At 43.2% G+C, this 25076-nt stretch overlaps 2 protein-coding genes across 2 annotated transcripts; one reads left to right on the top strand and one right to left on the bottom strand.

The window, feature by feature from the left end:
• Positions 1-767: 767 nt before the first annotated feature.
• igfbp5a (insulin-like growth factor binding protein 5a) lies at positions 768-10135 on the top strand. The gene is made up of 4 exons (XM_080053068.1): positions 768-1535; positions 6497-6708; positions 7384-7503; positions 7614-10135. Exons 1-4 carry the CDS (start codon positions 1199-1201, stop codon positions 7749-7751), a joined length of 807 nt encoding a protein of 268 aa, XP_079909194.1. The 5' UTR covers positions 768-1198; the 3' UTR covers positions 7752-10135.
• Positions 10136-11127: 992 nt separating this feature from the next.
• igfbp2a (insulin-like growth factor binding protein 2a) lies at positions 11128-24388 on the bottom strand. The gene is made up of 4 exons (XM_080052921.1): positions 23954-24388; positions 14516-14697; positions 12359-12499; positions 11128-11962 (listed from the first exon to the last, which is right to left on the bottom strand). Exons 1-4 carry the CDS (start codon positions 24372-24374, stop codon positions 11801-11803), a joined length of 906 nt encoding a protein of 301 aa, XP_079909047.1. The 5' UTR covers positions 24375-24388; the 3' UTR covers positions 11128-11800.
• Positions 24389-25076: the final 688 nt, after the last annotated feature.

The raw sequence follows: 25076 nt of genomic DNA, 5'->3' as shown, positions 1-25076 counted from the left end.
GACCAATAAATATTTTGTCAGCAATAATCTCCCACTGGGAATTTGGTCCATAAAAGCAACTTTTAAACACAAATCTGTTGGCATTTTCCAATGCCTGTCTAGAAGTCATTCCGTTCTGTTGACTAAAAATAAAAGATATTCTATGAATAATACAAACCACATTTCATGATAATAAGCACTTGACATGAACTCTGTTGAATTATGTCACATTTTCTTGCCAAGTTGTTTCTGTCTTTCTTGCAGTAATGGCACCGTGTTGATATTTGACTCTTCCCTTAACTCTAACACTGCTTTTTCCCCCTCCACCCTTGAACGATGACTTCTAATTCCAGCAGCATGGTTTGAAGGTTCACTGGCTGTCATTGAAATAACTCTCGTCAGCAATTTAAATGAAGTTTCCACAACCTTCTTGGCTGAAGAGTGATCTTGTAAGAAGCGATCTCTCTTGTTCTTTAAGCACACACAACTTAAATAATGATAACATTTGTGTCTTTAAAAGCCTGGGGGATACTTAACGGCCACTCTGCAGCAGCGAGGGAGACAAGGACTTATTCAGTCGCCTTCAGGAGCATGCTCTCGTATCTGGCAGATCTGGAGGCATGCCAGCACCCGCCCTGAGAAATCAGCATCGGCAGCGCACGGAGTTGACAAGTGCGCCTCCCCCTTCCAAACGTTGTTTGACATACCCATCGTTATAGGCTTCGCCTCTGGCAGTTTCTTTTTGTAAAAGGCAAGCTCAAAGCCACAGACTTTACATTTTGCTCACAAACCGTGCGGGTACAATAACCTACAGAGAGAGAAAGAGAGAGAGAGCGACAGCGTTCCCAAGGCTCTTTCGTGCTTTCCTTCTTTCTCATTTGGAGACGAACAGCTTGCGCGTAAACGCCACCGGGCACCACTGAAAGGATATTTTCTTTTCTTTTGCCATTTATTGGCGAGGAAAGGGTCGAAGGAGGATTCGACTGACTCTATTTGTGGAGTGCCGGCATCGGATGCAACAGCAGTAATATTTGGGACTTGGGCACGCAGGGCACCTGTGGAAAAAGGCAACATCCCCCCAACTGATGTTTGGACTCACACCTTTCATAAAGAAAGAATACACCACAAGATAAACAAGATATAGGCCTAGTTGATATCAGTTGCGTTTTCCAAAATATCCCCCTGCAGCTTTTCCATCTTCTTACACGAGAAACGCGCTATGTTACTGAGATTTTCCTCCTTGGTGGTTCCCCTTCTGCTGAGCTTTACCGGCTGCGGCTCGTCATTCGTGCCGTGCCAGCCGTGCGATCAGAAGGCGCTGTCCATGTGTCCGCCGGTGCCGGTGGGCTGTCAGCTGGTGAAGGAGCCCGGCTGCGGCTGCTGCCTGACGTGCGCGCTCGAGGAGGGCCAGCCGTGCGGCGTGTACACCGGGCCGTGCACGCGCGGCCTCCGCTGCCTGCCCAAGAACGGCGAGGAGAAGCCGCTGCACGCGCTGCTGCACGGCCGCGGGGTCTGCAGGAACGAGAAGTTGTACAAGCTGATGCATCCGTCAAAAGGTAAGGCCCTGTGCGGAGATGACTGATTCAGATCACTAGTATGGCTGTAATTAAAGGCCTATTATTAAACAGGTCACTGACTTTTAATGGAACATTAATTAACTAAATTCATTGAATCATTAATGGATGGCAGCTTCTTTTTCAAATTCATTTTAGCTTGTGTACCATGTAGTATATTCCACTATTTTACTTAGAAGACACAATACATAAACAGATTTGTATGGCTGGCAGTGGTCCAAAACTTTTATTACATTGCTCTGATGGTGTTTCTATTGCAATTTGCATTGCACAATTTGTGTTTCATCTGAGTGGTGATCTAAAGGGCTCTGGTGGTGAGAAGAAATAGCAAACAGCTGGATGGACATGTTACTCCTCCCTTGTCTGAGCAGGAATTTTAATGAAGCCCTCAAAATGACACACACACAGACACACACACACACACACACACACACACACACACACACACACACACAGCCAGCCAGATATTCAGTGGCAGATGAAATAAAGAATAAAGAAAGATTGAGAAATGACATCCAGACAGTGATCACCATGCAGTCCAACAATCACTTAGACTATTGCACAGCCTGTCATAATAGCTTTACTCCAACATGTGGGTTATGGATTCACATTTCCTGGTGGTGGGGAAGATTAGAAAAAAAGCTGGTGAAGTATAAGTAGTCCTAAGTGAGTCTCTCTTTGTCTCTCCGGGAGCCAGTGAGGCTGATGTGGGTCAACTAACAGCGCTCTTTAAGGCGGGCTGACACCTGTCATTACCCAGGCACACAACTCAAAATCACCCTCCTCCCCTCCCTGTGCTTCTTGACCCCGTGAACTCTGTCGACAATTGGGTGCTGGGGCGCCAATAAGCCTGTCATCTATTGGTCTTTGGTGGGGGGCTTGGCTGCAGTAAATCAGTAGGTTCTAGTGTGATTGGCCTCTATCGCCCCCGGGGCCATTTAAACAAGGGGAGAAAGATGATTACAGGTGGTGCTCTGACTGCCGTGGCTCCTGTCTGGCTCCTTTTCAATTGAATGGCAGTTCAGGGACAGTCACTGTGTCTGCTGCCTGCATGGGAAGCGCTTTGTGGGGGAAATCTTGGCCGGTGTCCCTTTTGCGTTGGGCTCACTCTCTTCAAGGTGTGAAATCATATTGGGACCGTCTTGCCTTCCTCTATAAAGTTGCTTTTGTCTGTTTTTAAAAAGGCTTTCAAAAGGCTTTTCTTTTGTCACCTTGGCCCCCTGTCCTCCATGTCTTCGCCCACCACCTGTCCGAGCCCTTTTCCCACACACCTCACCTGACCCAACCTTTTTGTCTCTGTCTCTCTATTCTCTCTCCAACCACACTGCCTCTTCTCCTCTTTCCCCTGCCTGGCTACTGTCCCTCTTCATCTTTCCACCCCTATTCTTTCGCACACACACACACACACACACACACACACACACACATGCACACACTCACACACACACACACACACACAGTTTGGCCCTCTCCATTCTGTCTCATGCTTTATTTTCCTCCAGATTGGCGGTTTAGTGTCGGAGCAAAGCTTCTCTGGAAACATAAATAATCTCGCTGGCTGTGTTACACCACTGGAGAAACAGTGGCTGAGCAGCAGTTAGAGTGTAGTCCAGTGAGAGAGAAAGATAAGGAAAGGGGGAAGCAGTGAATTACTGCCATTTAAATGTATCAGTGTTGCATTCAAATAAGCCTTATCAAAGATATGCTTGATATGCCCTGGCATTTACATTGCTTTTTTATTATTGTTTTGGTGATCAGGATTCCCTTCTCTCACTCATTTTCAAATGATATTGTTTATTTAATAGGGACAGATGCTTGTGGACAATTGAAATACAATTCTTCAATGTACAACCATCACAGCATACGCTAATTTCCAATGGCCCTCCCAAAAAGGGCTTTCAAACCGCACGTCAGTGCTTACGTTTTTCTTGACTCAAAATTGATAAAGCCTATCAGCTTCCCAAAACACTCTCTGTATTTCTCAGCATGGCAGCGTTTACAAACTGGTGTTGCCCCCTGACACTGTCCCAAAAACTCAAGAAACACCCAAGTAATGTTTCAGATGTTGATTCTACTCCCAAGAACAAATCTGGACCTTCTACAGGAGAAGGTATAAAATCCTACATCATGTAGATTTGCCAACAGCATTCCTCATGGGGGCAACAGAAGATACGCACTATAGCTTTAAAAACACGCAAGCACATAAATATTAAAAAACCTACAAAGCACGTACAAAGGAGGAGCTGGATCAATTGCATAACGATAATTTCAGTTTTCAGCGCAGCATCTGTGAAATGAAAAAAATCTTCTACTCACCCCCCTCCCTTTGCCATTGTCCTCCCTTTCCCACACTGTCCCCGGCGCCCCTCCCAACACTCTTTTGTAAGTCCCAGTGTGTGCAGTGATTCAGCAGAAAGCAGGCTGAGCGTGGGTTACTGACCCCCCCTCCCCCACCCACCCCCCCCCCCCCATCTGTCTGCTCGTCATTAACTTCAACACAGCCCATGTGCAAACTATAGACACCTGTGGGGTTATAGCTGGATGAGTGCACCCATAATAAATTGCAATTCATGGGAGTCGGCCAAAAAGGTAATATGAGCCTTTTCAACACATCCATTAAGTGTGACCTTGCACAGTGGCATTGATGCAACACAATGAACGTGTGCATTGTGAACATTCATCATGTGCCAAAGAACAGAAGAGAATGAACCAAGATGGAGTATGTAGTTGCCTTCTTTTGTCATGTGTCCAAGTGGCATGTAAACGAAACTGAGCTCTATACTTCTACCTGCATGCAACATTAGCTGGGCAGATTCCATCACGTCGTTTTTGCAGACGAAGCAAAGCAAAGGGAAAGGGGGAACTCCTTTTTGCCAAGAGCAAATAAAGGCGTAATAATAAGGAAGGAGGTTTATTTTTTTCCCCTGTCACTAATTCCTGGTTCTCTCTGGGATTACCACGTCATCTAATTCAAACATGGGGGAAAGGGGAGAGAGAGAGAGATAATGAAAGACGCCATCAGTCAGCACAGGTCAGATTAGACGAGCTGGAGGATTAACAAGTGAGGACTTGATTGGAGTTACAATCGCATGCTGATCTGCCTCGGCTTTCTCTGTGGAGGGGGGGACAGAGGGAGGGAGGGGAGGAAACACTGTGTCAGCAGGAAACTAGATGATGGGGGAAATCTCTCCATGCTTTTACCAGTGTCATTATATGGAGGGATGACCTCACTCTTATCTTCATCATCATCATGGCTGTGTGTGTCCATGGGGGGGGGGATTTTGGGAGCTTTAAAGCATCATTTGGTTTGGGAGGAGGCGATGGTGACCTTGTTTCACTGCCCTGGGTTAGCTTAGTAGTAGCTTAGCGATCACGTCATTGCAGAGATGGGAAGTAGGGGTTTACATTCAGGGTTTTTCAATCTGTCCAAGGTGAAAAGGAACTTGAGTACGTGACACAGCAGTATATGGGCTTCAGTCCAAGGTCCAAGGCTTATGCATGTTTCAAGCTATACATTATATGTAATATCAGGTAAAAGTCCTATTTCCAAAGAGAGCCGCAGATGCTCATTCTAGCCAGGACACAGTAAATTAATCTTATATAGGCCTGGCGGGTGGGGCGTGGGAAAGGGGCAAGTGTGCCCCCACCCCCCGAAATGTAGCAAGGAGCTGTATTTTTGCACAATTGTAAGATGCACGTGAACATGAGGGTTTTCTGTGTGTGGGGGGGTTGGAACCCAAAACTGGGCTGCGGCTGTTTCTGGTGGCTTGCCTCATGACAAGTGTAATGGCATGTTATCATTGGCCCCCTTGCCAGGGTGAGACTAAATATGTCATTTAGGTCACTGGCTATAAAAGTTTTAAAACCCCTGGTCTACATATACCCAAAACCCAACTTGCCATAAATGTAGGCTAAGTTGTCCCGTATGTCAACAAGTCCAATCTGAAACCGGCCACTGGCCACTAAACTGTGCTGAAAAGCTCTCAGCTGGTGCTGTGAAATCATCAAGTCTTGTTGAGACAATCACAGGTTCAACACTCTTCTTGGTTTTAGCTTCTTTTCTTTTATTGTAGCCCTTTGAATAGCTACATTTCCAGGTGGGAGCCATCATAGTGCTCATGATTCTGACCCCTCTTCAAACAGTCTCTTGAAAGAAACAGAAAAATGCTTTGAAGCCCTGTTCACACAGGACTAATATTACGCCTGTGGACATCAAGTTGTTCGTCATAATTGGTATCATTGGTTATTTTAATCCTGCATGTCTGTAATTTGTAAAGTTCCGGTGTAAATTACCGACCGTCGCACGGCGAAGACAGTTCTGCTCTGATAATAGTAATCCTGTGTGAATCAAGCTTCAGTTGATGGCAGCTGGACTTTTTTTTGTTGAGGCACACATTCTTCTTGTTCCGTCTTTTGTCATCCCCACCACGCTCATATATATTTTACAGTAGTAGAACTGATTGAGGCAAACCCAAAGTTTTGAATTATTTCAAAAGCAATGTTTGGAAGAGACATCATTTATCAGCCTGTAGTGCACTGTAGGTGAGATTAAAGGCACACTGTGGTGTTTTTGACCGCCAGTAGCACTGTGGAGCAATGTTTTTATGAATGGGCCCACTTTTTGTTTGTATCCCCTGCTCTACTCACACATGCACAACTATGAATATGCAAGCTATAGTATGACAGTCATGATGGTAAGAAGCCATTTAACAAAACAGCATACATGGAAAGAGATCTGATGGATGCAAACAATGCAGATTTGCAAATATTTGATATGTTGCCAAATGCTTTCATCACGTTTGTTCGGCCTTTGGAATGTGAAACACAGTATGTAAACTTAACTGACTGTTTACTGGTAACCCCCCACAGGGTCATTCGAATGAGTCACCAACATGCTTGATAACGATTGACCATGACCTCATCCGTCTTTGCCTCCCTATCAGACGGAGAATCTCTGGATGACACCATGCTGCCCGTGCCCGAGTCCATGCTGCCCCAAACCAAGGTGCCCTTATATGGGAGGGACCACATCAGCAGTCGCAAGGCCCAGGCCATGAAGCAGGCCAAGGACCGCAAGAAGCAGCTGGCCCGGCTGGGACCCTTCACCAACTCAGACTTCTCCCCGCTCAGCCTGGACATTCTGGAGCCTGAGTTCGTAAGTGAAGTAGGGATTACCCAGATGCATTCCAGAGTGACAAACAAAAGTGTTTTGCTTCACTAATCAAGATTCGGAGCAGCTTTCTGAACCATATTTTGTCTGGAAGTTGGCAAACGAACAGATGTTTGCTTTTCTTTATATCAGAAACAAATAAATCTCAGTTCAGTAGATGGCATCAGGCTTTATTAAAGGTGCTACGTGGAACTTTTAAATATTTCTGAAACAGTCTCGTTTGTCCTCCGAAGATTATAAATTACAGCGAACGAGACCGACAGTGCAGAAAATGCTATTTTTATATGTTTTTTCTTAATGCCTTTGTCATGGCAACGCTCACCCTAGAACAACAGCTGGCGTAGCAAAAACACTACCGCTTTTGTCCAAAGGGGGTGCAAGAATTAACACAAACTGAAAGTTCCTCGGAGCACCTTACACAAACCAGCTTTGATAAATCACCCAAGATGCCTCCACAGGGCCAACTTCACACGTGGCGAAAGGGTGCGAACAGAGTGCAATGCCACATTACTGAAGTCCTCATTAGTGGAGGTATTTTGAGGACATTTCACAAAAAAAATGTCAAGGGCATGTTGAACCTTAATCTGTAACGCTGGTGCACAAACACACATTGGGACCGTGCAGAACACTCACACTTTGTGTCTCTCTGTACGTGTGTAGGGGCCCTGCCGGAGAAGACTGGATAATCTCATTCAGAGCATGAAGGACACCTCCAGAGTCTTGGCTCTCTCTCTGTACATTCCCAACTGTGACAAGAAGGGTTTCTTCAAGCGCAAACAGGTATGGAGACTCGTCTTTTTCATAGAGTTACACAACGATTGCATCAACATCAGCTTTGCCGTCTTGCTTTTGACATCATCCTAATCATGCTTCAACCCTGTACTTCAAAGTGCAAACCATCCCGCGGACGGAGGAGGGGGATCTGTTGGTGCGTGGACCGCTTCGGAGTGAAGATCCCGGGCATCAACTATGCTGGGGGAGACCTGCAGTGCAAGGACCTGGACAGCAGTAGCAACAGCAACGAATGACAGCCAAGTCGAGCTTCCCCGCCCCCCTGTTCTCCCTTAAAAAAATACTGCCAATCAAGCTAGCACACGTAACGACTGCCGATCAGGAAAATATCGCACAAATGCTTGTATCTATGGTCAAGGCCTGATGAACTGCTTTGTTGTTGTTGTTTTTTTGTGTGTGTGTGTGTGTTTTTTTTTGTTTTTTTAAGGGGAAGTGAACTGAGAAAGCTTGCTTAGGTCAAAATCTGCACACGTATTAACTCCCCCCCACTGACTGTGTGTACTATGTCTGAGGTCAGCTAACACCTCGCCTCTTTATATCCGTAGATGATAGAGGAATATATATATATTTGTATGATATTGATAATATGTTGTGTTCCTATGAGTTGTTGGCTTAATTTACTCCAAGAAATCCCGAGACAAGACATATTTTTAATGTGGCTTAAAAAATTATTATTTGCTCTTGTTTTTTTTGTCATGGTGGAGATCAACTCGAGAGACTTGAGTCAGTTCTAGTCTAAATTAGCAACGTTTTACTATATGTTAATCGCGTGACTGACCCCCTGATGTAAGAAGCTTATTTATATATGTTAAATAGGCTAAGAACTTCTTCAGTTTGACCCTGCCCCTTCAGATTCCTGTAGGAGATTGGGTTTATATTATTTGTCATCGCAAGGGGAAAACCTACTCATGAGTGGGCAGTAGACAAGGCAGAATCAGCTGACAGCATATTTCACACGCCATAGCCGTGTCAGCATGATGGCCATCATTGTCTGTTTAGCGTAAACCAGAAAAAGCCATATGCCTGTTTTCAATTTTTTTTTTAACAATTGACGGAAATTCAAAACGTATTCGCTTTCTGGCAAAAAGTTGGATGAGAAAAATGTACGTCGCTCTCTGTATCAATCTCAACCTGGAGCCAGGAGCTGGATAGTTTAGCCTAGCACGAGGATAGGGAACAGCTGGTATGCCTGAAGTCCAGATGTACAGAAAAGCAGCCTTCCAGCACCTCTCTAAAGCTCATTAATTAAACGCTGTGTGTTGTTTGTTTTTTTCCGTACAGAAAAGTAAGCGTAAGACAATAGTTTGCTGTGTAATGGGGGGGAGAGGGGGTCCTTTTAATGTGCCAGACTATTTCTTGGCTGGGCCCAGCTACTTCCCGCAGCCAAGAGTCGAGAAATAGAAACGTGTCCATAAAAGTTTGACGTTACATTTTGGGGGAAAATAAAACGAAGAGTTGAGATGGTTATTTTCAACTACTAATCTCAATCAAAGTCAAAACTGACAATGCTGACACCTCTTTGCTGTCTAAATCTCCGTCCTCCTCACGGTGCACTAATGCCTAACTGTAGCTCATTATTCTCCACTGCTTGTCAAGCATGGTTGCATTATAGGCGTTCAAGGCCTGATAAAGTGAGGACAGACCAACGGTACATGAACAAGACTCATAAACAAACATAGTGTATTGCACTGCTTCTCCTTTTTTCTTTTTCTTTGAAAAAGGCCTTTTTCAAGTCTAGACAACTGCGTCCACTGTTTGTAAATGTATGTACAGAGTGTGTGTGCATGCTCGTGAGTGTGTCTGTCTGTATGTGTGTGTGTACTGTACTGTACTGTATGTGCCATTCATTCCCTTATAGTTCTCAGCTACAAAAAAAAGAACAAGAAAAACAAACAAAAAAGCTCTTGTTTAAATTCTCACCGGCCCAGCTACTGTACAAAAATAAAGGTGCATTTCCCTCCACAGACAAATCGTATGCAAAGGGCCCCTGTGTTGTTTATGTTTCCACCTTGAATGGTCTTCGCTGCCACCGCACATGCAGGCAAATCTGTCCACTGATGGTGACCTGCTCCCAGGGTTTTTATGGGCTCCCTTATCCTGCAAAGATGGAGTTTGCTGAGTTTGTATGTAAATTCAAGTGCCTTCTGCCCCACGCCACTTTGAATTCTGATTTGCATACCGACCCATGGTGTTGGTGAATGAGGGACTCTCCAGTACAACAGAGGGAAAACAATTGTAAGTGTGGATGCAGTCGAACGCTGTTTTGTTCGTTTTTTATTTTTTTGGTTTTGGGCCAGGCACTGCCGAATGTTCAAAAGTTGCTTTTTTTTTGTCGCCATTGTTATAATCTAAATTCTAACTGCCTAGTCACTACATTGTGATATAAGGAGAGTTTTGCCAGGGGCTTCATCGGCCAATTGTTCCTTTTGAAAACACTTATATCATGCTGTTGATTCTCGTGTAAACAAAACACAGTGACTCTTTGAACATTTCCGAATCTGTTGAAAAAAAAGAAAGTTTAATGTGAACATTATGGTGAAATATTTACCAGCCGTGTAATTGATGTACTCGTTCTTTTTTTTGTAATGACAAATCACTATTTAAATAAAGTTCATGTACTCTCAAAGATGCATTTCTGCACTTTTGTCCTACATGTGTGAACTCTGCCAAGATGGTACATTTGCTGAGTGCGTTTTTTTTCTTTGTGTGTGTGTGTGGCTGCTATCTCTCTGACCTTGATACTGATGAAGAAACTCATATGATACTCCATGCAGGCTGTTTCCATCTGCCTGCTTTGACATTTAAAGCTGATGCATGTTGTGAAACAATCGCCCTATAGAGGGCAGTATGGTGACATTATGCACACAAAGAAATGTTTATGATTGTGGCTTCATCATAAATACAATTAAAAGCTCAACTACTTTCATTAACCTTTTAATAATTGCAATGTTGGTTAGTCTACTATCAGGCCAAAATCCAGTCCACTTTTCTTTTTTCTTTTGTACTAACAAATATGTTTTCATCACAACTTAATTTGTATAACAATGAATATTCAATAGCCTGCACTAAAAACAATTGATTCTATCTGGTAAAATCCAAAGACAGGCAACATATAACGTTGATCGAAATTGACACCACAAAGGCTTTTATTTTTAGACGTGAGAAAAATGCAGTGATCTATCATCATAATTATCCTTCACAGGATTCTTCTTAGAATTTAAAGTTCACTTACTGTATTATGCTAAATGCACTTTTCATGTTTTTTTCAAAATGAATATGGGTCCCGGGTGTGATTTGAGACTCCTTAAAGGTTGAGAAAGAACAACCCATCCCTCTTTTTTCTCCGTCTCCACCTTTCTGAAAACCTGTGTTGAAAACCCCCTGATTTATTTCACCTTATGACGTCATAAGGAGACAGGTTCTAAAATGGAGCGTCTCAGACCGAGGCTTTTAAAAAAAGAGATACAGCAATGGCAGGGTGAGAAATATAAAGACTTTTGATAATACACCTAGAACCCAGTTTCTAGTAAAACCCCATATTACAATGTTAAACCTGAAAATGAACATAATACGGTATGTCACCTTTAAAAGGTTTTCATGACAACAATATAGAAACACATATTGATGAATTTATCTGCGGTATGTCATTTTTTTGAAAACGTAAACCTCATCGGTTTTCTTTATTTTCTTTTAATACAATCCAAATCATTTCCAAACAAACGTGCATCAAGTACACAAGAAGGTTAAAACACACAGGCATGCCAGAATTGAATGCATTCTCATTTTAATGGCGCTATCTGTTAATGAGGCAATAAAGTAGTCCGCAAGCTAGGACACAGAAACACACCTAAAAAACACCAAAGATGGCGAAGGCTTTCCATTTTTTTCAACATGTAGCCTACAGTACAAAAGTCACAATTAGTAAAAGCAGAGTCACCAACACTCCAGCTGGCATCTACTGAATATCTATATCTTTACTTCTCCTAAATAAAAGAATCTGCAGTTACTTTCTATCGCCTAATCCTTTTTTCATGGTTAAGATTTCAAATGTCACTGTCTTCAAATGAACTACCGACACACACACACACACACAACACACAACACACACACACACACACACACACACACACACACACACACACACACACACACACACACACACACACACACACACATACACACACACACACACACACACACATAATATATAGCTTACTCAGATGTTCTTTGTTCCCAAGTACTTTACAGTTTTTTTTTTCTGTCTTTCTTTCTTTCTACTTGCACACTATATCTGGGCCATGTCAGGGAGCTCCAGCAGCTCCAGCTCTCTGAGGTACTGGCTGCAGTTGGGGTCTCCCCTCACGGTGGGGGCTGATGGGATGGGTCGGCCGGTGTGAGGGTTGACACACCAACACTCGCCCCTTTGGCCGTGGAGAGACATCTTGCACTGAAACAAATACAAAAACAAGGTTGTATAGGGTATTTCCATGAGTGTTTTATGACATTGATCACTGTGACAACTATAGGTGCATCTGAAAAAAAATGCAATGTCATGGAACTTTCATATAGTCTAGATTCATTACATGCAAAGTGAAATAATTGGACTGAAATGAGCTGTAAGTCTTTATCGTCCTAAAATCCTCCAAGGCCTGACGTATTGCAAGTCGTGTAATGAATCTATTGCTTGAAAAGGCAATATGGTTCAAAAATATCCTTTTTCTTTTCCATTAGCACCAGTGTCCAGACATCTTTGAAATAAGTTGCTCCACAAATGATTTTTATTTTACCAGCGATGTAGTAGACCCTCCCTACCACCCTCTTCCCCAAAGTGCCCCAGAGTCACCTGTTTGAGGTTATACTGCCCCCTTTTGTCACAGTTGGGGATGTGCAGGGCGTACAGGTCTTCCAGTGGACCTCTGTTATCTCTGAAGGGCATCTTGGATATCCTCTCCAGGATCTGGTCTAGCTCCTGCTGACACTGACTCTTTAGAAACAGAGGGGAAAAAATGAACAACAAACGTCATGTGTGCGGGCCTGCATGCCTGCATTAAGACATCACAGGGTTACAGGTTTTTCGCCTGGGGTGGAAAGTGTTCTGTACAAAGTATGTAAGTTATTCATTCACTCTTGGATGTGCACACGATTCTTCACCAAGTCTGAAACCTTCACTTTTTTATAGACCTTTTATTGTAATCTCATTTTAAAATCCTTTTTAAGATTAAAATCCATGCAAACAACACAAACCTAGGATCTGCTGGAAGACATTGCAAGTACTTGCAAGGCAATGTTTGACTTGCTATAAAAAAAAGGCACACATGGAGAGATTCATGCACACACACACACACACACACACACACACACACACACACACACACACAGTAGCGCTAAAGGGGCTTTTTTCTTTAATGAGCAAGTGGATAATCTTTTCTTGCCAGTAATGAATAAGAACTCTTGCCAGTGACCTCGGGTTTACCTCCCAAAATTCAGAGCCAAATTTCTTGTTGAGACAGTTCTGGTAAAGCAATAACCTTTATATGATTTTTATGGCAGATGGAAAATACCACAATGGCGCTTACAAATGCCCAGGGTTCACCAGTGAGTCCCAGCTCCGGGATAAGGAACCGGGTGTTTTTCAGGTCAGTTAATATCCACCTTTTGATTAAAGGAAGCGGTTGGTGCGAGTGTTGAAAGAAGGGAAAATCAACTAAGGGAAAATACTATTTTTTTTTGTGCCACGTCTGCTTTAACCCTCTAGAAGTTATTATTTGGTCTTCATTATATTCTCTTTAATTGGCTTCTACATTAGTTCAAAATGTGCTGCTATTACTTATCAACAGATTCAAGCACTGACTGTTCTTTGAACGATCTTCAAATACGGCAATAAAACTAATTTCAGTGCAGCTTCCAAACACAGACAGCTGCCAGAGGGTGGCGGCACCGTGCTCCTTATTTTTTGCTGACACGTTCCTATTTTGTCATGCTTTGTGCATTCCAAATTGCTGCATATCAGAGGATATAAAACTCACTGTCCCTTTCTGCTCTGCAACCTCTAGTAATGTTACATCTCAGATAACAGGTGCACTGAAGAGTAACAAAAAAAAAAAAAAAAAAGACAAATATTGTTGAGAGCCTGCCTGGTTCAATTGATGCAGATTACTCCATATTGCATCAGAAAATAGTTCATTTGGGAAAATTGTATGTAAAACAAAAGTTGAAAATAAATACATTAAACCCCTATATATCTCTAGCCATGCTAGATTATACATATTTATATATATATATTTTTTTAAGATATTTTCTTTTGCATTTTTATGCTTTATTGATAGTGTAGAGACAGAGAGGGGAGTGACATGCAGAGAACGACCGCGGGCTGGAATCGAACCCCGATCCGCTGCTGGCCAAGGCCCATGGGGGGGACGCCCTACCAACTGAGCTAAGGGCGCCCCTCTAGATTATGCAGATGTGACGTGTACACTACTAGAAAGCAAATTATATTTGGCTTAAAAAGCTGTTGAAGAAATCCTGTTTAATAACAATAATAATAACTTTATTTATAGAGCACTTTTCAAAATGTTCCATTACAAAGTGCTTTACAAAGCAGCAGACCCAAAACAGAAACATACATGAGAGCAATGAATAAAAGGGCAATAATATAAAATTACAGATCTTTAAAATATATTAAAAGTCAGCTCTAGGGAATTAAAACCTCAAATAAAAGAGGGGAAGGCTCTCTGATAAAAGTATGTTTTAATAACTGACTTCAAAGCGATGACTGACTAATGAGAAAAACTGACACATATCTTCAGGCTGGGGACGCAAAGAAATGGACATTACAGAAGACTGAAAGTGGCAGCATTGGAACAGAGTTCAAAATCAATCCATCAATGCTGCAGGAGTGATGGGGGAAAACATTTCTATTTTATTCAATTATTATTATTTTAAGTTAAGTTAAATGTGCAATACATATTCAAGTGAAGAAAAAATCTGGGCTTGGCCTCACCAGTTTGGGCCGTGTGGGTTTGACCTCCTCCACCTTGTTGGTCTTCATCTTGGTCTTCATCTCCAGTCGGTGCTGGCGTACAGCGCTCTCTTTGGGGCCCAGCCACGAGGCCTCTTTGCTGGGCTTCCTCAGGGCCGGGAGCTCACTCACACCCTGCTCCAGCAGAGGCTCCACAGCCTCACCTGCACACATGACTAAGTCCATCAAATCTCTATTAACAAAAGCTAGAGTTTGTGTGTAACTTTTGGCGCCACCATGAGGAATGAGGAGTAATTACAAAAACATTGTTGGCTTATCTACATGAGGTGAGCCTTCGGTGATCGCACATGGATTTGATCGCTTCTGCTGTACATCCATGTTTTTTCTTAGCAGTAGAATCAACAATTGAAACATTTCTTGGGCGCTTCTTGGGATTTTTCTAAACTCCTGCGCCAGTGTCAGGGGAGGCGACACCAGTTTCTAAACGCTGCCATACTGACAAGTACAGAGAGTGTTATGCACTATAGATTAGCTTTAGTGTAATAATTGAAGTCAGAAAAAGGTTGGCCAACAATTAAAGAGTAGGAAATACAAAAGGAACTAGAGGACTTTGCTGTCTTTGCTCAAGGACACTTTGATGAAACTATTGGCTGCTAAAAGCATTTAACCTGTGACTTTATCAATGCGTCCTCTCCCGGTGCACTAAGCCGCTCCGTTGCCCTCCTGCTGTCATCCTGCTAATGGATTGGGCTTTTTAGGAGCTGGAAGTGTTGCGAGATAAGTTTCAAATTGCGCTGATCATTTGTCAGAGTGACAAAGTTAGCGGCGTGCCCTGCTAAAGAGGGATTTCTATGGAGGTGACTCTCGGCTCCTCCAGGAGAATAAAATGAGCACTTTGCTCCTTTTTTTGATGGACAACATGCTTCATATCCGAACAAACAGTGTATTCCTCTTTCTTTCTCACTCTTTTTTTTGTGTGTGCTCCTACCCATTCAATTAACTTTTTCCATTATTTTGTATTTGCTTATTTGGCTGACTTGAGGAGTGGTGAACATGACAGGGTTTGGGTCCTTATTACATTCAGGAAGGCAAATGGCTAACATAAAGGAGCTGATCTACTTCACATGGACTCTTCAGGAAATAGACGCCACCGGTTGAGTAGAAACTTTTCCTATATCTGCCACCATTTTGAGGCCTCCACAAACAAAACCTTTGCGTTCACTGCTGTTTATTTGACGTAGGTTCACCTTTATGTGCAATGTACATTTCTTGAGTTTTTTGGATAATGATTCTCTAAAGGTAACGTGGGGTTGGTTGGTTGAGCTCAGACTGTTTAAGTGCTCTGAAATGCATCGGCACAATCAATGAGTCACCAACAATCCTTTTCCTTTCTCACAGGGCTAGGCATCCACACGCAGCTCTTAGCAAGCCATGGGCCGGAGGGAGAGAGGGAGAGAGAGAGAGAGAGAGAGAGAGGGAGAGAGAGAGAGTTGGCCACTGCTGAAACCCTTAGTCACAGTCAGGTTTCCATGGTGGCTTTTTTTCCTTTTGCTTGTGTGATTTAATTTGCCGAGCAGATGTTTAAAGTTGCGATAAATGAACAAACTGATCAGACTGTTCGGAGACTTCCTCAAATGATGTCAGCCTATATTTCAGGTCTGTCCAAATTATAACCAGTCTCACAAGGTTATTATTGTTCTGTGAAAACCTCCAAATTCATTGCAATCTATGAACACAGTAAAGGTGGAGGCATCAATAAGGACAAGAAGCAGACTGTAGGGACATATTCACTGATTTAACTAAAAAATGATGTTGACAACAAGCGCTCTCCAGAATCGCTGACTCCACCTCTAGAAGAATGGGACATTTTATGTTGAACAATTTTCTCAAGTTAAAAACAAATGCAATCACTGTACGAAAATGCAAACCCAGGCTAATGTATGGGAATAACGCTTGGAGTTTTTATATTTCGTCGTGCAGCAAACTTCCCACGACAACAAATGCATCGCGTGTGCTGTTTCACTGTTTCACTCGAGCTATGACGAGCAACAGAGTCCCCATGGCCATCCAGTGATCCCTCCAGGCGCTATGCATTTAGTGTCCACCGTCTCCTCTCTCTCTCTCTCTCTCTCCTTGGAGTCTTGTTAAACATCAACCAAAAAAAAAAACCTACTCTTCAAACAGATGGAGCAAACAATGTGAGAGCGAGGCCATCAGGTTCAAGCCAACGTGTTGTTCCTGACAACAGAGCATACTTAGGGGTTGAAGGGCTTGAAACAGGGAGTGGGGAGTGGAAAAGGAGCGTCATTCAGAAAGCAGCTGATTTCAGATGAGAAAATGTTATATGATTGCAAATTCTTCTGAAAGGCAACATGCCCACGTCTCAGCACAGTTTAGCTAGGGTGAGGGGGGGGGAGGGGGAGGTTGCAATTCAAGTGGTGAATATATATACCAGAGGACCTGTTTCTTTTCTCTGACTTTTCTGAAGGAAAGCGTCTACTTCACCTATGCAAGGCTTCACTCCACAGCCCAAAGGAATGAAGGGAAATAAGCTCCGACAGAAAAGGGAAGCTCAAGCAGTCGTGGATAGTTCACAGTTATGCAAGAAGCCGGGCTGTAGACCGTTCAGACTTGTGGAAAGGCGTTTGTGGGACAGGGGTAAGGAAAGTGAGTGTGTGGTGTCGGTGGTGGTGGTGGTTCTCTGCAAGAGGTAAATTTGACATCCGGTTTGTAGAATATGATTACAAAAGGCCTGAGAGAGAACGGGAGAAAGGAAATTCTAACCGAAGCAATAACAAGGTGCTGGCGCCTCGTGCCATCAGATAGATCTGGTGTTGTTGGACTTCAGTTTCCCCCTATGACGCTCGCTCGGCCATGCTCTCTCTGGCTTCTCTTTGAAGGCTGGCTTTCTTTGCGAAAAAAAAGGGCCAAAAGTCAACTGAAATCAGGTGTGTGCACGCATAAGTGTGTGCGTGTGTGTGTGTGTGTGTGTGTGTGTGTGTGTGTGTGTGTGTGTGTGTGTGTGTGTGTGTGTGTGTGTGTGTGTGTGTGTGTGTGTGTGTGTGTGTGTGTGTGTGTGTGTGTGTGTGTGTGTGTGTGTGTGTGTGTAGCGCAGCTAAACCAAAGACGCACTCAGGAATATTGGCGACCGAGCTGCCTTTTGTTTTGATAATCCCTGCAGTATCCAAGTGCAATACCATCACTCCCTCTCCTGTGAGTAAACCTGAGATGTTCGCTCAAGCACACACACACACACACACACACACACACACGCACGCACACACACACACACACACACACACACACACACACACACACACACACACACACACACACACACAGCCCGGGCGCTCATAGACACACACTTGAACGCACTCTTTATATGCAGCGAAGACAGCGATCTACCCACTGGAACGTGAACGCACGCACATACATACACACAAACACAGGGGGTCAGGACCCCACTTTAAGGGGGCACTAGGCCTCTGCAGTCCAAGCCGTTCCACAGCGGTGGGCTTGGGATCAGCAGTATCAACAGAGCAGCAAGGCCTACTGTCCAGTCTACTGCTTGGGTTAATCCTCACACAATGGGCCCCGAGAGGCTTCCTTTCTTTAACTGATCCATGTCGAATTCCCCAGATGGCACGTAGGCCAGAAGTCAGTCAGTCTGATTGTCTAGATTCTGGTCAACTGAGCAAACGGCGCACTTAGCCGGGTCGCAGAGGATGGAAAGATCGGGGAAAAGAGGGAAAGAACCACGCTCACCACCGGCACTTCCGCTCCATCCCTTTCCCCGTAGATACAAACAATCAAATCGTCGGCATACAATGTTTCTGTTGACTTTCTTAAGCTAAGCTGCTATTTCAGTCCACATACGTCCAGCAGCGTAGCTAAGCTAACCTAATATCACTTGTAATTAAACTTGAGTTCAACGTATTCAAACTGCACACAGAAACATAAGAAACGGAGCCCTCTGACTCTCTGACCCCCAAAAAACGAATTTTCCGTTTAAACGCCAAAATGTTGAAAATCCTTAAAAAATTGACTTCTTCTTCTCCCTCAATGTGGCTTTTTTAAAGCAGCGCTGAGGTGTGAAATAGGTCACACCTCACCTGAGCCACTCAAGAAGCTGATGAAAGGCACTGGGAAGCGTAGCTGCAGTCCAACATCCATAGCAAGGACTAGTGGGACTTTTTTCCAAACACAAACTCAGCAGAGTGCAGATATTACCTTCCAGGCTTTCTGGCCCCGCAAAAAGCAGTGGCATTGGACAGGCTCTGGCACGTAGTAACACACCGCTGCATCCAAGGCCAGGCCTCTCGCTGACTACCGGCACCGCTGGGTAAACTCTAGGGGCGATTGTGCCTGATCGAAAACTAGGACGTGAATTGCAGGCAAGCTGGAACACATCAGACTAGTCGGGCATCACGTTTAGACACTACTTACAATCACTATTAACCGCTGTGGGGAAGCAGAACTGAGGGATGTAAGTGGACTGAGAACACAAGAAATTCTCAGGTCTGAGCTACTATTCCATTGCAATGGTGGCGTGACTGTCACCGGGTACAAGCTGTCTACCTTCAGAGTGTCTGAAAATGAAGAAGAATATCCATAAGGTGATGACCGCTTAGCCTTTTAAAAGGTGAAGTTATATGGTCAACCTACAGAAGACTGTTTTATACACTAACTAAAGGTAGAGCAGGAATATTGAAATTGAGGTTACCTAGGCTTAACATGATGTCTATCTCAAGATGATGAACATGGGAATTAGGGGATCAGGGATCAACAATTAAAACTCAAATTATATTTGCATTAACTCATTAGCCCATGAAAACCAATGAATAAAATATACAATACAATGCATATTTCATGTGAAATTGTGAATATATTAAATTGAATTCAGAAAGTTTCCTTGTCCCCCTGCAATACGGTGTTTGTATTGTCTTTAAATCAGCCCCCGAAAGAAAGGGAGGGGTGGGAAGTTATTCTGGATCTCAATAGGCACGAGGAGATTCTTGGCACGGGCACATTCGAGTTGACGCCCCGGGGCGGGAGAAGGCACAAAATGCCCCTGTTTTTGGGAGAAGCCTAGTGGGATTATCTCGGAGCTATTTCAGGCCGTCTGGATGTCCAAGCAGGTACACAGGAATGCCCCTTGTTAGCTAATAATGTTATTCCAGTGACCAGATGGCTTTCCACCTCATTTTCCTTTCCCATAACAACTTTTAGAACAGTATTGATACAAAAGACCCCCTCCCCGTCCCATTGTTAGCATGTTAGACGGATTCTAGATAGGGTTGTGCAAAATAATCACAAAAAAAAAGGTTTGTTTTTTTCAGGCTCAATAACAAATTAACAGTTGTATAAGGTAGAATGGGCACCATTGCAACCAACTAAACGGGCTCTGTTTGGGCTTCGTTAACCAAGTTGTTCCTTCGCGAGGTCATATATGGCGTGATCCCATTCAAAACAATCAAACGTCCATCCAATCTGATTAAAGGGAACCTTTATTTGGGTCCAGGTTTCTGTGGGAACTGCATATCGAGTGATTCTGTGCATAAACAAAGAGAATAGACCGGGCAGGAACTTCGTGGGAGTTAGTTTGGAATATTGAGACATTTCAGCTGTGCACATTTCAGCTTAAACCTAATGAAACATGGAATATTTTTGTTACAAGTAAAAGTCTGAAATTGAACTAAAAACATACTGTCCGAGATCTATATAATATTATTAAACTCTTACAATGACCCATTTTAATCAGTCCCTGGGTTCATGTCTACCAAGGATACTCTAGACTCCATGTAAAACTGTAGATATCAAGTTGTTAACAAAAGCAGAGTTCATTTGGTCTGATGCTTTAACACGTGTTGATGGCTTTGGTATGTCTATGTTAACATGTGCACATTATTTGAAGCACATGTTAACATAAGCATTATTAGAACTAGTCCAAACTTATAACTAATTTTAACGGAATCATCACAAGTGATTCGCTGATATAGGAATATCATACAAAATAAAAAGGCAATCATTTTAATAATTTTCTACGCAAAAATGACAAAGAATGTGGCTTTTTGTTTTTCGTTGTTATAAATAATAGAAACTGAATATATTTTAGGTTTAGTATGTTGGTTAGACATAACAAGACATTTAAATATCTCAATATAGACCTAAGGAAATTATAATACTTTTCACTATTTTCTTAATAGACAAAACGTTTAATCAAGAAAATGGTTTGACCAATTCATTGACGAGGTAAAGTTAGCTACAGCCCCACTTCTAATTTACAATCTAATAAAACTTATCTTGTAAAAATCTATTTAAATTTACTCCAGGTCAAACACCTTACTTATGTTGTAGCACATTTGAGTGTGAGTCCATCACGAGTGGATTGCGGCCAGAGCCTACTAATCTTCCTGCTAAATCATAAACTTACTTACTGCATTTTGATTCTGCACTCCGGGAGAGTTCAGAATATCTGTTTTCTTACTTACCCAGTTATTTTTACTGCTGTAATGAGGTGCTTCCATAATTTAAAACAGTGGACAAAGAAGAAAATATCGCCGGTGGTCCGGACCAGGGAGGAGAAAACTAAGCCAGTACATTGCCAGTACATTTAATTCTTATCAGTTTTGTTAAAAACAAAACAAAACAACTCCAAATCAGCTCCACTATTTTTAAGCATCCCTGCATGCAAGCAGTGGTTTAGATATGATGTTTAAGTGTTTTTGCAGGTATTAAAACAAGAAAGAGAGTGAAATATTCTCTCCTCTGACTGATTTGGGTCCCCCTCTTTTTTCTCTCGTGTGATCGTACCAGGTTGGAGGGTGATATTGGCTCTGCCCTTTGACCTCTGCTCTGTTTGTTTGCAGTGCTGATCCGGGGGAGATCAATTAAGTGGCGTGAAACCTCAACTGAAAGCCACCTCTGACATGTTAAATGAATAAGGTGTTATTAAATCTTGAACGCATTCTTAGTGGTTCAGCCTGTCCTCCCATGCTTCATGGCCTTGCAACCAGATTTCATTTCATACCAAATTATACTGATTTGAGCTGTAACATGAGCCTATAACGCTGTAATACGTGTGTCCAATGATGAGGTTTTCCTGGCAGGTTTTTTCTTCTGCGTCAGCGCCAGTTAATTGGAATAAAACGAGCGAGGAGAAACCGGATGCCACGATGCAGAGGTCTTATAAACATCCAAACAAAGCAGCTGCAGCATTTCAAACCTTTTGAAAAGTTGGGACCCGGGGAGTCAAATCATTCTTCTTCTCCCCACCAACCCCCTTCAACTTAATACAACCACTGAATTATATTGTATTATATAATCAGTTTTGTTTTTCATCTGTAATTCACAGATTCATTCCTGGAAACAAAGGAGACTCGGTGTGGATGCTGGCCAGAACGTTAAGAAGAGTTTTGCTCCAAATCTCCGCAACAGCCCCGTAGCGAGTCAATTTCTATCACGCACTTCATCGCAGAATTTATAACAGGAAATCAAGTCTGTGTCGTCTCAAGCCGGGCCAAAGACTGACAGCAACCATCTGTGGGCGAAATCGAATGGCATATATGTATGTGGGTGGACGCCGGGCCTATCGACTTCTGCTGAAGATGATACAGGGGTCGTTTGAATCCAATTTCAGTTTTGAATTTGTCAAGAATCACTCCTTCCCATCTGCAGTCACAAGGCCTCTATATCCTCCCCAAAAAATAGCATCTTGCTCTGCCTTTTATGAGCCAATTTCTCTTCTTTCACTGGCTCTTAAGACGCGTCCAGGAGCTATATTTCAAACCTTTTCAACCTCGACACGAAATACACAGCCTGGCCCAGAGCTGAGAAGAGAAAAAAGTGACATCTAACAAATTGCCTCCCTCCCGAGCAAGCCTTCACATGATGTGTGCATGGATTTTCTTCTCCTGTTTTGCTGTTACGTAACTGGCAATTCAAGCCTTTTTCATAACTTGTCTGTTATGGTTAGAAGGAAGGCCTGCAGAAATACATTTGTGTTGCCTAAAAGGTTGCATAAAAATGTGGAATTAAGTCATCATGATGGCTGAGTACTAAATCACAAACAGTGTCCTACATTTTTTTTTTTTATATTGTTATTATTTTGCTGGAGAGTCCTTCCAGAGAACAGGGGTTTACTTTGAATGCCGTCTCCAGTAGTTGGTGTGCCAGGGTGGGTTCAGTGCCAAAATAAACATGTGTCAGTCTGGAGGTAAACTCTTGACAAAGCACGGATTTGGAAAAGGAGTAGAAAAGCACACAGGCTTCACTGGACACTCATTGACTGTTTGCTGCTTCAAAATCAGCCAATTAATGAGTCTTCTAAACTGTGACTTGTCCCCATTCAAACATAAGGCCGCGCTAGGCTTCATTGTGATCCTCCTGCACAAACATAGTACATATACATTCAGCTAACAAGCCAGTTAATGTAGTCACTGTCAACAGCAGTTTAGTTACTTCTGGTCAAAGCCTAAAGTCCACTTTTTTCCCCTTGTCCAATCAATGCAGCATTCCTCTCACTGTTTCTTTCTCTCCCACTCCCCTGTGGAAATGTCAACATCAATACCATGATGTTCTCTGTGAGTCCATCCCACCCAGAGTAATTCTGGGAATTTTTGCAGGGCCACTACCTTGTTTCTCAGTGTTTTAAAGGCAGATTGTTTTGTATTTTAGGGAGGTGGTTGGTATTAGTGGAGGGGGTGTGTAGTATAGCCTATTGGGAAAGGCTGGAGGGGCCAGCTGTCTGAAACATAGCATGAGATTGACTTGGGCAGGGTGACCGTTCCACCTTGTGTTGCTTCCTGCTCTCCCTGTGCACAACATGGATGATTCAAAACACTTTAAACATATGTGCAAGGCAGACTTGTAACAGCAGTGTGAGATATAACTCGTGCAATAAGCATAAAACAGGTCAAGAGATTGCACACCTTAAATGCATCAGTAAGCACACGAGTAATGTTTGGATCATTATAGATTTGAACTGGTTGTACAAACCTCCAGATTATTTCCTGCATGAAAAGTCAGGATGGTTTATTAGTGTTAGGTATCTATGTTTTGTTTCTGGTCTACTTATTTGTAAACTAATGTTGTCTTGTAAACCCATATTGGGGCTGGGCATATGTGTGCATGACACAATAATCAAATACAATAAATCAAATCATCTTTCAAGTATGTACATCCTGATGGCTAATGGCTTAAAGATGGCATTATAGTGCTATAATTACCCAATGCATGTGTACTGCATGAACTGCATTCATCAAAGGAAAGATAAATAATATATACACTAAAGTACACTATTGAGTAACAGTTCCTATTGACACAGATTAGTTCTCAGCATTCATGACAATGCATTATTGCTATATAGGCTGCTATTCCTCATGCTGCAGTCTAGACAGTTTCATTAAATATTGATAGGAGGAAAAAACAGCTTTCCCAGACGGAACTGACTGAACTGACCGCTGGTTTGCTCGCGCTGCTCCTGGCTCAGAGTGGTGGTCTCGGTGCTGTCCACTTTGCGCCGGCACTGGCCCAGGCCCTGCACCAGTTGCTCCAGGGGTAGCTCGGAGTCTGGGGTCGGGTAGCAGCGCAGACCCGTGGCGCACCTCGGGGTGTACACGCCGCACGCCTCGCTCTCTTGCCGGGCGCACACGGGGCAGCAGCCGCAGCCCGGCTCGCGCACGATCTCCGCGCAGACTCCAGTCTCCGTGAGCTTCGGGCACAGCGCCTGACGCTCCGCCGTGCAGCCGGGGCAGCGGAACACCATCTCGGCCAGCGAGGCACCGGCGAGGGACGCGGAGAGCACCAGCAGGAGCATGCTGCAGCCCCCGTACGACAGCATTGTTTTAGGCATGAGGTCTTCTTCTTTGGTCATTATCATATCATGGGGCGATGGAAGGCAAACCCAAGTGTGGAGAGAGAGAGAGAGAGTAAAAAAAAGAAAAAAGGGGGAAGAAAATGTCCATGCGAACAGGTGAAGCCGGGGGCTGGGAGGAGGTCTGCTGGGTCCTACAAATTCCCAGGTTTGCTCTTTGGGGGCCACCCTTTAGGGTTCATTAAGGGAAATCGGAGGAAATGGAATTTAGTTGAGGCTATTACATCTTCATTTTGCTTTTTTATCCTCAATTTGTCATCCATTCAGTGTAAAAATGTTTGCTCTGTATTTATTTGGAGCTAAATGCAAAGCAAAAATAGTAATACAACACAGGTTTTAATAGGTAGCTTAATAACAAAAGTGTTCCAACGTGGCCTGCTCTCCCCTTCTCCAAATAGGCCTATATAGCTACATCCCCTTGACAATAGTCACCAACTCATGTCAGAAGACCATTCAACACCATATTGAAAGACAACAAACTACTTCATCATCATCATGAGATAAGATAAATGTTATTGATCACCACCTCCCTCTGCCTTAACCCGACCCCTGACCTCTTTATGGTGATATCAGAGGGATAAACTTCCAAGAGGCCATTGTGAATGCATTTTTTTTCTGATTTATATGTGTAATAAAATAAGTAGATTTGAAACCTGAACTTGTGCTCCAGTATCAAAAACAAGGCAGTAAATGATGCCCTCCCCCCCC

The sequence above is a fragment of the Ammodytes marinus genome (genome assembly GCF_949987685.1).
Source record: "Ammodytes marinus genome assembly, chromosome: 24".
Taxonomy (NCBI): domain Eukaryota; kingdom Metazoa; phylum Chordata; class Actinopteri; order Uranoscopiformes; family Ammodytidae; genus Ammodytes; species Ammodytes marinus.
Note: the sequence above shows the minus strand (reverse complement) of the source record. Positions and strands in the feature narration are given on the sequence as shown.